We start from the raw sequence: 16949 nt of genomic DNA on the forward strand, positions 1-16949 counted from the left end.
TTAAGAAACTTATTATATTAAACCTTTATATTAGAAAAACTTATAGAATAATAGAAAGTTAGCTTTTAGCTAAATAAACTTTTATATTTAGTAGTAAATAATATAAAAACTTATAAATCAAATCAACTTGCTAGAGGCTTTTTACTGTTAGTATTTAAGAGTTACTTTGGAAATAAGGCTTATAGGTTAAAAACTCCTATTTTTTTATATAAAGGGTAGAATAATATAAAGTAAGACACTTGATAGCCCTTGCCTAAATAAGTAACTTCATCTTAACACACGTCCCCCCTCACAGGCTGACCTAGGTTGAGCATGGCCCGACTGTGAAATAGAATAAAAAAGCGAGAAAGTGTTAGAATCCATCGCGATCGGATTCAGCGCGTACTTTATACTTCCCAGTAGCTGTGCTGATCTATCCTTTTAATTGGGATTTTGGCGACTGATTTCGCCACATCAGGAAATGCCAAAGAAAATACCCAACCAAATACCGAGAAATGCGTAAACGTATCGTACATGACATCAAGAATCTTTTGTCCCGTAGTCATCTCGGGGTGCAAAACGCTGTCCTCTGTCCAGCGATCGTTTGCCCTGCCCAGCGGCGTCAGGTTGGACCAGGCTTGAATCAGCGTGTCTACTCCCTCGTTGGCAACCTTCAACTTCTCCTCTGGTGTCGTTGCCGCAGCAATATCTCTGCATTCTGTCGGCAGCTCCTCGACCAAGTCCATCCAGAAATTGGCAGGAAAAGCGGTTTCCACCGTGTCCCATAGATCCGTTCCGATATTGATTAGTGATGTGAGCGCGTGCTCGGGTGAGTCGAATTCCGTGTATCGTTTATCAATTGTCTTGGACAGTGCCTTTTTAAACCCTATCTGGCAGTCTGATAACGTGAACTCATTATTCTCCAGGCCGTCGACAAGAGCCTTCCAAAAGGGTGGACTATCCTTATCAAGGGCCAGCACGAAATCCATGGTAAACAGCTGTGCCTTTGCAGGCAGCAGCTTTTTCAGTACTTTGACGTCGTCCTTGGCTAGCTGCTTGAGGCCGGCCGCGATAAAGTGCTTATTTTCGTATTCAATCAGGCCCTTGTCCCCTTCTGCTAGGTATTTCGCCTTAAGGTCATTGGCTTCTGACAGCTTTGCCTCTTCAACCTTGGTGCAGCTAATCGCTCTCTTGAGCGCGTTTCCACTGCAAGCACTCTTGAAGTCGCGTCGGTTTGACTCGGGCCTAGGCTCAGACTCTGCGTTGTTACTCGTGCCAGCACCGGCCTCTGCCTCGTCACCCTTAGGGGAGTCTTGCTCTCCTTGTGCCTCTTCGCCTTTGGAAGCCGTAGCCGAGCCGGCCGAGATTGACTGTACAAACTCATCAAAAGACTTGGACACCTTCTGGTCTTTGAACGCCTTCCACGGCTGTTCGCCCCATGCACCAGAATTCGATCGAAACCCGGCAAGCTTGGGTACCTCCCCACTGCCGTGCAGCGGTTCGTATTTTGGATTGAACTCTGGATTCGCCTCGAAAAGTTCCTCGAGCTTCTCGCCGTTTTCCAAGCGTTCTACCTTTTTGGCATCAAGTTTTGACACGTCATACCAACCCTCGACCTGGTCCCAAGGCAGACCCTCGACCACGGCTTGCTCCTTTTGCGCCTCGTAGCCGTTCCTTATCCACTTTCCTAGGTCTTGGGGCCATCAACCATCTTGCTGTCGGCGCTGATTCGGTACATGTATCTCTTTACATCTGTGGATGGGAACTCAAACGCCACCCTGGGGCTCGTCGTGGTTGAAACATATCTCGTGATTTGGGCATTAGTTCCGTCGATATGCAAGTACAAGCTGCTGGCTCTTTCCAACTCCTCTCCGGATAGATCCATGCCGTGGCCCCTGGCGAAGAAACCCCCAGCTTCTTTAACAGTATTGGGAGGTCTTTCATCGCCTCGAAAAACAAATTTTGGTGGGTCGCCAGGAAGTTCAACGTCGGCTGGCGGTTTCTGGGTTGACTGAGAACCCCCACGGACATGTATCTTTCCTACTGCGTCGTTAGGATGGCCAAAGGCTTGTCCTAGAAACAACGGGACCACTGCCCAGAGCCACTGGTGCCTCATTGTAAGTTGATGCTTTTGCTTTTTCAAGGACGTTGAGAAGGAGATGTAATGGAATCGGCTGATAAGCGAAAGACTGCTTGCTTCACCTGTGTAAAAAGATGCAAACTAGAGACTGGTTTACCCATCAATTTATAGAGATTCTTGTCTGGTTGACCGGCTCATCTTGGGAGCTTTGGACTTGTCTGCCAGATTACACAATAACCCGGCTGTTTACGAAACCCAGGGATTCTTTCATGCTACAAGTGAGTAATAATGCCATATCATGTCATGATGTTGCCTTTACGAACATAATGCATGTCCCTCATGTTGAGAAATGGCTCATACATGACGCCCACGTGCACTGGCGTAGCAACTTGGCGGGCAAAATAAAAAGTAAAGACTGATAACAAAATGACACGTCTCTCTTGTCTTGGACTAGAGTTTACTGGTGCATGAAAAGTATGCAGGGAATAGCCTTGGCAAGCGCGCGATATAGCCCTTTAATATATGAGGCGGACGTGGTCGTATAGACGTAATGCTGTTCTCTACTACGTAATCAGCAAAAAAGTAATACATTTATATTAAAAGACAAGGCAAATAGCATTAGGATTATACTTAATATATAAGATTCAATGCATGTATATTAAAAGATATAGTAAAAAGCATAAAGATTATACTCAAAATATAACATTTTACGTATTTATGTCAAGAGATAGGTAAATAGTATTAATATTATACTTAAGGTAGCCTTAAATACACGTTAATAGGAGGCTAGCCTTGAATCATGTTGTGTAAATAGTCAACTACCGATAGAGTCATGAAGTACATAGAGTTGGACCAATTGACACCTTGACGGACTCGTGCGAGTAGTAGTCGCCCCACCTTTAACTGCCGGCTGGCGCATAAATGCGTCTGCCGGCAATGCAATTCCAAGGCTACCCTTGACATTATACATGACCTGCCATTACGTCATGCAGCCTGGCGCTAAGGGCAACTATTGGTTTCATATATACAGCGCCGAGGGTGATTATAGTGCTATATAGATTCATAGTCTGGCCGAGTATTCGCAGGCCCAGACTTTATCTCGACGCAAATAACAGCTGCCAAAGAACCAACACTAGACTTGGTAGTTACTAGCACCAGATTCTATAAACTATAACTACAACTTCATTTACTACTACAACTCTATTTACAACTCCAACTCCAACTACATCTACTCAAGTTCAATCCACTGTCATGGGGAGCACAAACTCGCAACCCCAACCTACCGCGGGTACGGCGCGCGACGCCCATTGGGACACGAGGCCAATTCATGACCCTGTTACGGCTTCTTGGAACCTACGCATATCGCAAGCAGATTCACAAAAGATGATCCATGGCTTCATCCCCAAGGAAATGGAGGACAAGTGGTTGTGCTACTCTACTACACCAGATAATGCCCAGGGCATTACAGTCGTTCATCTGTGTCGCAGCTGGGGCAAGACGGAGCAAATAGCACTAAAAGTCCAACAAGCAGATGCTGTAAATGATGCAAGTGGTTCAAGCCAAACCTGGATTATTCTAGACATTACGTGGGAAAGACGAGTAGGAGAGCAAGACCTAGGGGAACAAGAGGCCAAGGAGGATACCATTCGTGTTTGTAATTATATTCTGGACTGTGCGCTACCAGAAGATGAACCTGAGTCTTACTTGCCTGCTAAGTAACCAGCCAGCGGAACATTTATTGATAACAAAAAACACACTCAACATTTAGTCCTAGTTCTAGTTAGTTATTAACTTGGGCTCTGATTTTGCGCCAAATTTTTCGCGGGAATTAAACGGCTCTTCTTTGACTAAAGGTTTGAGAGGTCGTGAAAATCGCAGTAGGTCGTGATAAGTAGAGACTCAATATCACTTGACATGTGGAATTTGTACTGACTGGTATTAGGCCCGAGCCTGAGATCTGAGTAACCGGAATTAATTCCTAGGTTGCCGTTATGGATAGCATCGGCAATGTTCTCACATACTCGGCCATAATCAACCGCGTCAAGGCTATCAGCGAGATTCTACAAAAACATTAAGCTAGAAACTGGGTTTACCGTACTCGTCTTCCAGCAAGCAGCATCAGATTAAGTGTGTTCCATGCTTGCTATCATGCGTATTAGAGCGATGTACATTCTGCTAGATGTCTGCAACCCCATGCCGCGTCTCGCGGCCATGGCTCGTAACCGTGAACCTAGTGCTGTACTTGCTGATGAGACCACTTGAGACTTGGTGCCTGCCGCTGCTATCCCTCTGGATTGAATGCCCCTCAGCAACCACTCCCAGGTCGACCGCTAAGGTTATTAGAGACCAATCTGATACGTTTTAAGCGGATGGAAAAGGTAAAGGAGAGCACAAGCTTACTGCAACTATAGTGGAGCTGACGCGTCTATAGCATGAGGTTCTAGGGGGCTATTACTGGAGACCTACTCCCGGTTGAACGTTATTGTAGTTATGCCGGCCTCATATTTAATAAGATGGCCTCACTAGTCACGCCATTCCCCTCCTTTATAGTAAAGTTATGTTTCCAGAAAGAATAGAATTGATCCAATAGCCAGGCCTCCAGGGTGCTTGGAGGCCAGATAGTCAGCATTACATAAACACGGCACCCCTGAGTTCCAAGACGCATCCATCTCATTGTTATGCATAGAACCTTGACAAGGTCAAACTATGCAAGCATGTACCCCTGGTCCAGCAATCCACGTGGTCAAGATTACAGTACGTAACTTGTTTTATAGATTCACCGAGTCATGCCACTCGAGCCCGCAAGAGAATTATGAGTCAGGGAAATTGGTTGATGAGAATGGCTGGTCGAATCCAGTGCCAAGTCTTCTTAAGCAAGTTAAATAGCTACGCATTGCGAACATATATAACATGTCTGAACCCTCCTCGCAATTCTACTTGCCATCACAAGTCAATCTAGTCAAACTTCTTCTCACATATCAAGCATATCAACTCTTTTTATTACCATGCTCCTGTCAAACGCGGCTGTACTCGTGCTGGGCGCCCTGCAGCCAGCTCTCGGCAAACCTGCCAACCGACGCCAATTTTATGAAGCCGAAACAGGATATCAGAGCAGGCGCAAATAGACGGCAGAACCGTTATCAGTTATTATACCCCGAACCCCGGATGCGCCGACGGTGTGAGGACCTGGGCCGGCGTCTGGCCCGCCGACGCTAGTAATCCCTACACGGCCGACTACAAGGCACGATTATACGTGGACATCATTGACGATGACGAAATTCGCGTTGCTGCATTCAATAATGCCGAGCTTGGTATTGGCGAGTTCAAAGCCGCTTTTGTTTGCGACGACGACAAGAGGCAGGCCTGGCTGGTCTCTGAGAACTTTAAGATCGATGACGCCACCCCTGCCAAAAATAATAGTACATGTATATATGCAGGTCCCGAATGGGAACCCGGATTCAAGAGTGTATCGTGCGATGATGTCGAGTACGGATTCTGCTTTGACTGCACCAATGGCTGTGCACCCTGCGAGTACTGCAAGAGGCAGTGTGGGCAAGCCAACACGGGCGACGATAAACAAAAGGCATAACTTGACTAGCAAATTCGAGGCTTGATCTCTATGCAATGAGTCAAGGACTGCGCTGTGTAATGGGTTATCGAGGACGGGGAAAGAAAACTTTCATGTGCATTGATGTGATGCAGATAGGTGCTTCCCCACATACACTTATTCCGACTTATAGTTAAGTGCATATTACTACTATACTTAAAAGTATTACTATATATAATAAATATATTTATATCTGGTAGTAAAATAGTTGTATTATTAAGTTCCTTTATCGAATATGAAATAATAAAAGTAGCACCTAGTATACCCTTGCTATTTGCTTTGTAGCAGCTGCGACGGATTCCACACGCTCAGCCAATTGCTGATACGTCAAGTTCGACAATCGATCGCATGTAGCAACTCGTCCTGGATACGTCTGAGAGATTTGAGCAATTTTTTCCGCTATAGTCCTAGACTCAGTACTGAACTGCTCTTGCTTGCCTTGGCCAAGCTGCAGAGCTGCAGAGACGGCACTTGGATCATAGATTTGACATTCGCCAACTTTGACATTCACATTGGCTTCTATGCCTTCAGGACAAACTGGTACATGTTGACAAGTGTATTTGTGGCGTGAGCGTCATAGATTGACGCGGAGCAGTCCAAAGTGACCCCGAGACCTCCAGTTTGTGACTCAAGGAAGCTAAAGGTAATATCGTATGGATTTCGGCCCTCTTCGCCGTCAGTAATGGTAAGTGTGCCAGTGCCAAAAGGCTTGCCTTCTTTTGTCATTGCCAGCCGGTAATTAACAAGAGCTTGGAACATTGGTGTGTGTGCCGACGATCGAGAAATATTAAGCTCGTCCAGAATGATGTTGAACGGAACCGATCTCTCCAATGCTTCTCCCACTTTCTTAGCTGTATTCAAGGCAATTTCGGTGAATGTGCTTTCAGCAGGAACCTGAAAGCGCACGGGAAGTAGGCTGAGGAAAAAGCCGATGGTTTCCCTGTATTTGGTGTCGGGGCGGTTGGCATCGGCCACACCAATGCAAATGTCTTGGCGGCCCGGAGATTGAGCGAGAAGCACCTGAACGACCGCGAGATGGAATTAGAAGGGCGTGATGCCTAATTCCTGGCATACCTGTTTGGTTGCTTTCACCGTCTCCTCGTCAATCGTGGGAGCTGGAAACATGCCGTGAATCTGGACGCATCGTATTGTTGGACAATGGAAGCAGAGGGAGTACCTCGGCCTGGCCTGAGAATTCCTTTCGCCAGTATTGCATATTGCTCTCGAGCATGTTGGATTCTTTATCTTGATGTTCTTGCCGAGCGTACTCTATACAAGTCCCAAAGTCTCGCTTGAGCGGTCGCATATTGTAGGCCGAGTTCAAATCTCGCATGAAGCGTCGCATGCTAGGTGCATCAAAGATGATGTGGTGGTAGCCCAGGATCAAGGTATGCTTCTTGGAGCTCTGAGATAAGACAGTGAGGCTCAACGTCTCGCCGTGCTCGATATCCCAGACCTTGTCTCTGGAAGCCTGTAGCTCCTGTTCGATATCATGGTCGGTGGCGTACGGGACATGTTTGGATCGACGGACGGGGAATAGTAAGAGTCCTTGCATCGGCTGGTTATCTTAACTGCGGGCGAAGAAGCAAGTTCGCAGAGAGTCGTGATGCTGCATCGTGGTGGTCAAGGCGTCTCGCAGGCGATAGATATCGAGCTCGCTGACAGTGTCGTATCGGATCATTAAACTATAGGCAGTAGGATCCTTCATGAGATTTCCAAGCACAAAAATTCTGGACTGAGCCGCTGACATACGTTCCATTGTTATGATGTCCTGATTTAACTCAGGATGTACTTTTGCTGGGATTGCTTCTTCTTCCACTGTGCCAGCACGGGGGTGGGACTTCTCGTCGTCAATCTCCGCCCCGGGGTGTTGCCGCTCACTATCTTCATCTTGACGGGAGATGGAGGAGGCCTTATCCGTTGCTGAGATAAGGGGAGTCATCTGTTCAGACTTATCGCGAGACTGATTTGGTGTTTCACTGTCTGAAGAAGCTGATTTGGATTCTTGCAAGCCCAAGTCCACTATTGTCAGTAACTTCTTAGTTGCATCAACGCAGAGCTGGTTAACAGGGTTTCTTCCTAGAATCTTGACAACAGGGACATCAATGCCAATCTTCTTGAGGAACCAGGCGCAAATCTCAACTGCCACAAGAGAATCGCTGCCAAGCTTGATGAGCAGTGCATCCGGATCAATGCTGCCCGATGACAACTGCAGCAATGACTCGAGCTTAAAAACAAGGGCTTCTTGGACAATCTCAATCACGTCGGCCTCCGTTTCAGCTCCGTGGATTCGCTCTTTGATGTCGTCACGGCCAACTTGAGATTCCTCAGACTTTCCGACTTGGACTGTTGGCAGGAAATGGGCAAAGCGAGGATCGGATGACCAGGCCATTTCCTGCTCCCCATCCAGGCGTGTGTCAAGCGGCTCAATTCCAAATCCGACTTCGCATGATCGCCCGCTATTTGGCTTACCGGCTATGATAGCCTCTGCAAAGGCATGGTGCACATGCACCTCGGAGATTGGTCCCATGTGTCTTCTTGAGACGTAGTCCTTGGAGGTCATGTCGGCACAAATAAAGTATCCAACATCACACACATGGCCAATGTGCATGACTGACGCCGTACGTCCTTTGTGTTTGCGATTTGCTGCAAGCGCCGCCATGTACATGTTGGCTGCGTGATAGTTTGCTTGTCCGTGGCCACCAGTAACAGAGAGTGCAGAGGAGAACATGATGAAGAAGTCCAGGGGGTAATCCGCCAAAATAGAATCCAGATGTTTCGAAGCGTCCACCTTGGGCTTGATGGTCGCGTTCATAGAATCTACATCCATGTCGATAAATAGCTTATCGGACAAGATCATGGCTGCATTGGCTACACCACCAAGACGGGGCATTTTCTGTCGAATGAGAGAAATGGTAAGCTCGCTGCCCCATCGATGGACGGTGCAACCAGATGGGAGCGTAGCTAGAATGGATGCTGTTACCGAATCTGAAGCGGAAGCGGAAGCAGAAACTGGTGAGCAATCTAGAAATACAGCAAAGTCCTTTGGCAAGAGTCTCTGAATAGCGTGAGCAGAGCTTTGAGGATGAATAGTGATCCAACCATGACGGTCTTCAGAAGTGAACGAAGATGAAAACACTGGTTGTAAGTCGTGCACTTCCGACCCAGCAGCAAAGCATGCAGTCAAGTCAGCGCTTGCATTGTGTAAAAGAATAGACGACTTGCTTTCTGCAGTTCTGGTAAGTCCATCTACTATGATTTGGTTTGCTATTTGCTCAAGGAAAGTGGTGTTACAGTCTTTGTCTTCAATGGGAGAGACATACTCCAGCGACAAACTCATGACGGACGTGTTGCTTTGAGAAATGGCCACAACAGCGTCATCGGAGCCAATTTTTTTACCAACTAAAAGGTATACTCCTCTATTGCTGCCACTGCCAGGTATAAAGAGGGAGAGCTGGACCTTGACACGCACGGTTTCGCGGGCGGTTGTGTCATGCTTCGAGTCGCACTCAACGAACGCCAACTTGCCCCGCTGGCTACCAATACCGATAGATATATCTGTGACATCAACAGACTTGCTAATAATACGTAAGTTGGCGTTGTATCTATCATTTCTCTGCTGATCCGGCTGAACACGAGGGATAAGGGTATCGGTTCCCTCCACCACAAGCTCTGGCTGCAGTGGCCATAAGAGTGGCTCCACATGAAAGTCATGAGCAGAGAGGGTATTCAGTCGTAAGAATGCCTCAAGTATGACACGAGCTGTGGATGATGGGCTGGCGATGGAATCCAAATCAAGAAGCTGAATGTTAGATGCGGCAGCTCCTTGGAAATACTTCTTGCCATACCGACAATCATGTTGCACGCGGGCTTGTCTGTTCTTCTGTTGTGGGTCAACCACAGGATATTGTGAGCTACAAGAAACATCTTTAGAAGGGATTTGAGTTTCTTGTCGGTCAAAGACTCGGAAAATAAGGCATTGTCTAGCTCCTGCAGACCCAAGACGTCGACTCCAGAGCCAAGCCTGGTGAAATCAATTGTTTCAATATCGCTGGCGACTGTAATGCGGTTCCTCCATGGTTGCCCCGGCATCTTCTGGATTGTAGTTAATGCCTTGAACACTGGGAGTGTCTTTCCACCAACTATGAGGAGAGACTTGACCTCAGACACCTCGTCAATATACTCTAGAGGATCACGAAGCTGCTGGACGGTGTCATCGACGGCCTGACTAGCGATGAACGAGTAGCACTGCTGTCCAGGAATATCATGGACAACCAAATCCACACCAGAAAAGCCAGTCTGCTGAAGAGTTGCGTGCCATTCTTCTGTTTTCAGACCGGGATAGAGGTTTCGTCCTTCTTTGGCGCCGAGCCACCATCCAGGCAAGCCGCCAACACAGAATGTAGTTCGCATCAGCTCAGTGCCCGTTATCTCGACAAGAAGGAGGAAGCCACCTGGCTTAAGCAGCAAACGAGCCTGCTCAAGGCTTCTCTTGATACTGGCAGTGGCATGAAGAACATTTGAGGCGACAACGACATCGTAAGCGTGCTTTCGGAACCCTTGGAGTTCCACGTCGCTTTCCACGTCAAGCGTCCTGAAGATGGTTTTGCCTTGAAATTCACTGAATCTCTCGGCCGCCTGCTCAAAGAAATCTGGGGATATGTCTGTATAGGTGTATGTGTAGAAAGAATGGCCAATAGTTCGTAAGATGCGGTCAGTTATGGAGCCAGTACCGGCACCAATCTCGAGGTAATTGGCCCGGGGCAATTTGTGAGAGATTTGCTTCAGAACATCAATCATGCCGCCGTTGGCCTCTTCGAAACCACACCCGTCGCTGTATACGCGAGCAGCCATGTTGTCTTTCATGAGGACCTCTAAGATGGACTCTTTGCGTTTTAGGAACTCAAGAGATCTCTCTCCTACAACGCGGACAATCTCAATATCAACTGTATTACCCCACTTGGCAAAAATCTTGTCGACTATATCCGACTTATCAGCAAGCCAGCTGGTCTCTGCCACCGGATGGCAACCTTCTTGGACAAGCTTGATGGTGGCATCCCAGGCGGAGACCAGCATCTGGTGATACCACATCAGAGTTGGCCTCTCTTTCGGATCCAGATCTGCTAGGATCCGCTGAATGTAAAAGAGACACAGCCTTTCAATGTCTGCAGAAAGCTCTTTGGTTCTCTGGCTGCTCTTGGAGTTGAGGTCGTACTCTGGCGGCTCCAGAAGGCGCAAGGAAGGATCAATCTTGAACACTATCTCAAAGCACAGACGATGATCTTGATGTGGCATCTGCGGCGAGACTGGATCAAGTGAAACAGATTCCATTTGGACGGCAATGTCACCCGAGGATGCGTTGTATATGTGCACGTCACCAACAACACCCAACCCGTTACGGGCAGTGACGAATGTGTCCGCCTTGACTGGGAGAGTATCGCCATCTGCCAATGCCACATTCGGACTCACAGCTACTCGTTTGATGCCAACTGGTAGAATGGTTGTGGGAAGATTGCCAACTGCCGGGTCAGCACAAGCATGGAACACGTTTTGCCGGCTGACATCTAACAGCGCTGGATGAACAGTGTACTCGGTCGCGCCCAACTCTTCCACTGACCACTCCGCCATCGCAATAGCATAATCACGTCTACGCTGAATGTCTTGCAGCCGGCGGAAAGGTCCGGTGTAGCCAAGTCCATTCTGTTCAAAGCTCTTGTAGCCGGCATCGCTATCAATGGGATAAAGGCCTGGAGGGGAGAGCCATCGTAAAGAGGTAATTCCTGTTTTCTGGCCTCGCCGAGATAGACAACAATCTTGCCATCGCATGATTGCTCCATGGCTCCAGCAAGATCATAATAATAGAAACAGAAATCTGCAGAAATACAATCCGAGTTTGTCGAATCCTCCGCCCGCACTGTAAAGGTGGTTTCCACACCCCTCGCGACTATCAGGAACAATTACAGGGCGGCGAATCTTTATGTCTAGCACCTCAATCAGCCGGATTGGGTTATCTCTCGCGGGGACTTTGGCGGCTTCGCAAGACATGGAAATGTACGATGTACCTGGGAGCAGAACCTCTCCTGAAATGACATGGCCACGAGCCCAAGATATTTGATCCAGGCGGAGGACGTTACGCCAACGCAATTCCCGATTGATATCATCCGGAACACGACGCCCAAGTAGAGGATGGCGGCTATCCTGAGATTTTCCGAAGTTCTTCGACATGCGAGACTCTCTCCAGTAGATTCGATCATGATCCCATGCGTAAGGCGGCATACAGTATAAGGCTCACTAGTCATGCGCCGGCGTTCCGGGCATTACAGGCGTTATGGATTAACAGAATTCAGGGTCATGGCGTCGATTCATTTGACCTTGTCCCTTTCTCTTACGCGCCATCAGTAGTCCCTTGAGTGCTCGCGCCAAACATCCACGGAGCGGCATGGCAACGGGTCCGAAGTCCAAACCCTCACCCGGTCAGCACGCGACATGCCCACGTCGGCAAGACGCAAATAATCACTGCCTTCTCTCTGTGTAGATAAGTTACAAAGAAGCAGTAAATAATACTTTCGTTTTGATCTTGAACAGTAACGCGGAACAGCATAAGGAGAACCCACTCCATGGCAACGCCCAAAAAGAGACTAATAGTTACGTTATAGAATCTAATGCAGCGCTATCGGTGGTAACTAGTTGATGTATCTCAGACCCCGGCTTGCCTACCTGATAAAATATGTACTGCTACACTCCAAATAATTAAAAGCTACTGACAATATCAGAAGAGTGTCTGCCCACCTGCAAAGTAGCCGCGTGGGACCACCTCCCCTACCGCGTTTTTGGTCTGGTATAAGAATATACCGGCACTTGGTGTCAGCAAAGTTCTAGTCATTGCGTCTCTATAAGACCACAATTTGTACGCGCCAGGAGATTTTTCATGAATAGCGCTGGACGCCACGGCATGCTTAGCATTACGCCGCTATCGCCAGATGGTCTGATGAGGGGCATTGTGCCATGGCGCGGAAGACGGCAATTAGGATGTTTGAATTGCTATATTATAACACGCTCAGTGTATATCGCCGCGGCGGGTGTCAGCATTAGCCGACGTGATGTTGGTCGCGCCAAGCAGCTGGCTGCTTTTGTGGCGTACATGGGGTTTTGCCATTTCGGCGAACCAGGCATGAACTTCGATGTGCGTCTGGGGAAGTGGAAAGGGGTTCCATAGCAAGGTACGGATACTCCGTACCAGACTCTTGCCGCGGCGGGATTGTTGCTGCTTTTTACCACTTGCCTGACCCGATTCTCCGGATCACATCGGATTCGCACCTCCTCGGCGTCTATGCAAGTTGATTGGTCCCGGTATATTGGTGCTTTGACTGCCAAGATGAGTCGGAAACTCGATATACCGACCTGAGTATCCTCGGAGGAAGGAATAGACAGGGACACTCACCGATACGCATCCAGGGAAACGGGGTGGCCGTCGGACCATGCAGCTCACATTTGTGTGCGTACAAGGCCCACGTCGATTCATGTCCTCTCATCAAGATTTTGGTCCGTTCAATAAGCCTTATCCAGAAACTGATAGTGTCATTGACTATCAAATTATGTAGACTTGGCGAGAACATTCGCGACACCGCATATCTTAAGACATAACCCAGCATTACTGAGCTATTCGGGTACCGCGCCTATCCACTGGCGCCGGTTATGGACCACAATGATATTAGCAGGTTCGTATACGGGAGTCAATACAAGCCTGCATATGTACTAGTAACATCTATCGCAGGACAGTAGTCGACCACAAGTCTAGTAAATATATATGTATGCTTGGGAAATGTTCTTTTTCTCATCGCTCTTACGTGCTAGAAATACCTAGGAAATATGTAAACAGCAGTCAAGTTGAGATGTATAATTGGCAATCCCCGGTTGTGCTCATGTCTCATCTCCACATGCACGTGGTGGCGGTGCAAGTGCCCCGTGCGCGCGCACTACGAACGGCAGCAGGCGGCGACCCCCGCTGGCGTCCGGATATGGTTCGGAAATAAAGGCGCAAATTTTTCCGTCCAGTGAAATTCATTTCACCGCGCAACAGAGTGGAGACTGGAGGCTGGCTGGACCAGTCGGCGTTGTGGCGGTGGCGTCAGATCCACACTGTAACCAGCACCAGCGCAGCGAAGCCCACGGACCTTCGCTCGCGTAGACGGCACTAGCGACTGGGCAATGAACTTTCCCCCGCAGCTACATGGTATAACCCTAACCCTCGGTAGGCTCAAGCTATGCATCACGACCAGCCTCTCGCCTGGCGCAAGCAACGTACTCCTTGGACGTCTGTTATCTTCTTTTCTACTCCGTACACATCTTAATGTATGTAAAATCTCTAGCCTAGTATCCCTCTGCATGCTTTTGCTTGTCATTGCTCAAATTCGTCATGTACACCAGCTGAGCTTCCTCAAGATTCTCGTTTAGCGTTTCAACTTCAATATTGTACGTGCGTTGTACCGTAATAACTCCCGTCTGACGGGAAAGGGGCGCAAAGTATGGCTCAAACACGGAGTGCGACGTCACCCCCAATCCTTTTCCACGGCTGAACAAACGACCGCTGTTGTGCACGTTGGCCTCGTTAGTTGCAGATGCGGCCAGTCTTGGTGATGTGGCGCGAAAGACCAGGTCAAAAAGGAGGCGCATGGAAGGCATGCAGGCACAAATGATGCCGACATTAATTTCGACGGTAGACCAGACGGCGAGATTCATTATCGCCCATGTCGCATTGGGATCGTCAATGGCATGCGTTATGATTTCTTGAAGGCGGATGATGCTGACGATTGTAACCCTACAGACGAGATTAGCTCAAAGTTGTGGCTGCAGAAGACGGTCCCCCCCCGGGGGGGTGAGAGATCAACTTACAAGAATCCGACGCTCAACATGATGAATACGCCCACCTTTTTCTTCCAGTCAAGTTTCAGCCTCCACAGCTGTGACAGGGGAATGGCTATCATCCAAATATCGATAGCGATGCTAATGGCCCCGTTCGCCCAGGCGATTTCGCTTATGTTTGCGCAGGTCCCTTGATGTTCGCCGTCCCAATGCACCCAGTAATATGAGATGGCCTTGCACTGAAAGACGCTCGTGAGGATAAAGGTGATGCCGTATACAATTGTGAACCCGATGGTCACCCATAGCAATCGCCTGATGAGCATGCTGGGGAATATCCTCAGATAAAAGAACAAAAAGGCAAGCTTCAGAGTAGCAACATTGGCAAAGTACAAGATGGCATAAATGTATAGGCACACGCCAAAGTTTGTAATTTGTCGGTAGGACAGCGTCCAAATATCGCGCCCTACCCCGTTGGGCACGCCGCCGGCTACGCCGAGGACGGCACTGGATAGCTGGCAGAGAGCGGTAGCCAAGATTAACCAGTCATCGAGGTCGATGGAGATGTGCGGGAACCAGAGCTTGACGGCGAAACGCTGAATAACAGCCAGGGAAGATAAAACTGTAAACACAACGACGACGGTGGTGTACGTCGTGCTCTGGTTACGGGGTTCTGGGCCACAAGCCTGTTGCGTAAGGTTTCGAGCAGCTGCAGAGTAAGTGTCTTAGCAGATAGCCAGTGTGGTAACTCGTGTGAAACTAACCAAGCGAGTCCTTCACCGAACAGTCTGTCACCACGCAGGTTGACACGGATTTTCCGGCGTCGGAGGAGAGTAAATGGCAAAGACATGGCAGGCCGTCGACATTGCACGCCGACAAGTTAAACCCCGGCGTATTCATGCAATTGGTCTGAAAAATCAGCAAGTGTCTTTACATGTCTGTTGCCAAGTCATCGTACCGCGCATTGGGGAAGCTGCATCAGGGCGGCAAACCCAGGCGATTGAGCCTGCGCGACCGAAACCCGCATCACGGCTGCCACTAGAAGGGTCAAAAACCCCCACGAGCCTTGAAAAGGAACCCGCATGATGGCGAGGGGATACCTTGCAAAAATAAAAAGGTCAAATAAATTGGGAAAAATGACCCCCGAAAGTGTCCCAGACGGCTCAAAGCCCAGAAAGCGCAGCTTGGAAATTGCCTATTGTTATACAATGTCTTTCGGAAAACGCGAATAATGCATACCCAAGCGCAGTTTCACGCTCCACTAGAACCGTCCTCTGAAAGCAATCGTAGCGCAGGGATAGGCTAGACCAGGTCAAAGGAATCTTCATGCGGGTTTCAGTTCTGGCCCCAGAGTAGAAACGTTTCAAAATCATACGATTGCTGGCAACTGTGGATGTTGTAGACCACAACTGTGTAGTGTATAACGTTTAAGCCCTTAGTGCTCTGGTGTATTCGATAGTTTCACTTGTCGCCGGGGGCTGCTCTGCTTTCCCCAGCAGCTTCTTGTCCGGTAATGCGGCAAAGCTGTCCCCGGACAAACGCCATGTATACACATGTAGGCATTCAAGTTGCGCGTTCCCCCACAAGCCGCAACGGAGAGACGCTAGCCACGTGGGGGCAGCGTGCGGAAGGCAAGCATATATACGGAGTATCGAGGGCATGTACGGAGTACGAGTAGCTGGTATGTATATCTTATTTTTAGGCAGAATCCGGGCCAAGTTGCGTCGTCCCCCATGTCCATGTCCCTGCCAAGTTGAGCTTCTACCAACGGCCTGAACCATCATGACTTTGCTGATTTACCGTCATTTGCAGCCCTTGCCTGCGGTAGGCCAACGGGAACATGAACAAAAGCAAGGCCCAAAAGGCAGAAACAAGAGGCCCGCCCTCCGCGCCAGTTGCGTGGCATCCCCCCTGTAGGAGCCGCAATATAACATGGCTGAAGATTCACAACTCCAGTACGGCGCACGGCCAAGGAGTCAGGTACAACCAGACATGAGCCAGCTGAAGACAGTCAGGGGGTTCATCTGAAAATCAAGCCTCTGACAGGTGGATGGTTTGAGTGGATGAATACCGCGGCCCGTGAACGGTGGCGCTGAGCAACTCGAGGGCTGAGCAAAATCTTATTGCCTCACAGTGTACTCGTTATTCCATACTTTACGTTTCTGCTTGATTTCCGCCGTGGGTCGCACTGACATGCTGGGACCAATTGGCTTACAGGTGCCTCGCTCTCGCATTAGCCATTGATGATTTTAATGTTCGCTTCTATCAAGTTAATCCACGCCACAAGGACGCCTGCTGTTGCGGCCATCATGACGTCCTCAACGCCTCCACCACTTGCGGGGATATACTTTTAGCCCCAACTCTGATGGCCTGAGCATCGTTTGTACAGCTGCACTGTTGGTGAAACCGTTCGGGTGCAAATTT

General features: G+C 48.8%; 5 protein-coding genes across 5 annotated transcripts; 2 read left to right on the forward strand and 3 right to left on the reverse strand.

Annotated features, from left to right (window-relative positions):
• Positions 1–386: 386 nt before the first annotated feature.
• Positions 387–2095, reverse strand: MAA_10185 (Transcription elongation factor A; the record flags this gene model as incomplete). Its single annotated transcript, XM_007828183.1, has 2 exons — positions 387–1653; positions 1824–2095. The coding sequence occupies 2 exons, from the start codon at positions 2093–2095 to the stop codon at positions 387–389; spliced, it is 1539 nt and encodes a 512-aa protein (XP_007826374.1).
• Positions 2096–3310: 1215 nt separating this feature from the next.
• On the forward strand, positions 3311–3778 carry MAA_10186 (uncharacterized protein; the record flags this gene model as incomplete). Its single annotated transcript, XM_007828184.2, has 1 exon — positions 3311–3778. One exon carries the CDS (start codon positions 3311–3313, stop codon positions 3776–3778), a length of 468 nt encoding a protein of 155 aa, XP_007826375.2.
• A 995-nt stretch (positions 3779–4773) lies between these two features.
• MAA_10187 (uncharacterized protein) lies at positions 4774–5648 on the forward strand (the record flags this gene model as incomplete). Its single annotated transcript, XM_007828185.1, has 2 exons — positions 4774–4813; positions 5170–5648. 2 exons carry the CDS (start codon positions 4774–4776, stop codon positions 5646–5648), a joined length of 519 nt encoding a protein of 172 aa, XP_007826376.1.
• A 537-nt stretch (positions 5649–6185) lies between these two features.
• Positions 6186–11942, reverse strand: MAA_11771 (uncharacterized protein; the record flags this gene model as incomplete). Its single annotated transcript, XM_011412809.1, has 6 exons — positions 6186–6686; positions 6741–6800; positions 6844–7224; positions 7459–9549; positions 9585–11505; positions 11551–11942. 6 exons carry the CDS (start codon positions 11940–11942, stop codon positions 6186–6188), a joined length of 5346 nt encoding a protein of 1781 aa, XP_011411111.1.
• A 2094-nt stretch (positions 11943–14036) lies between these two features.
• MAA_10188 (CFEM domain-containing protein) lies at positions 14037–15609 on the reverse strand (the record flags this gene model as incomplete). Its single annotated transcript, XM_007828186.1, has 4 exons — positions 14037–14484; positions 14559–15234; positions 15290–15434; positions 15484–15609. 4 exons carry the CDS (start codon positions 15607–15609, stop codon positions 14037–14039), a joined length of 1395 nt encoding a protein of 464 aa, XP_007826377.1.
• Between the last annotated feature and the right edge of the window lie 1340 nt (positions 15610–16949).

This window comes from Metarhizium robertsii (assembly GCF_000187425.2).
Source record: "Metarhizium robertsii ARSEF 23 chromosome Unknown MAA_Scf_21, whole genome shotgun sequence".
Classification (NCBI taxonomy): Eukaryota; Fungi; Ascomycota; class Sordariomycetes; order Hypocreales; family Clavicipitaceae; genus Metarhizium; species Metarhizium robertsii.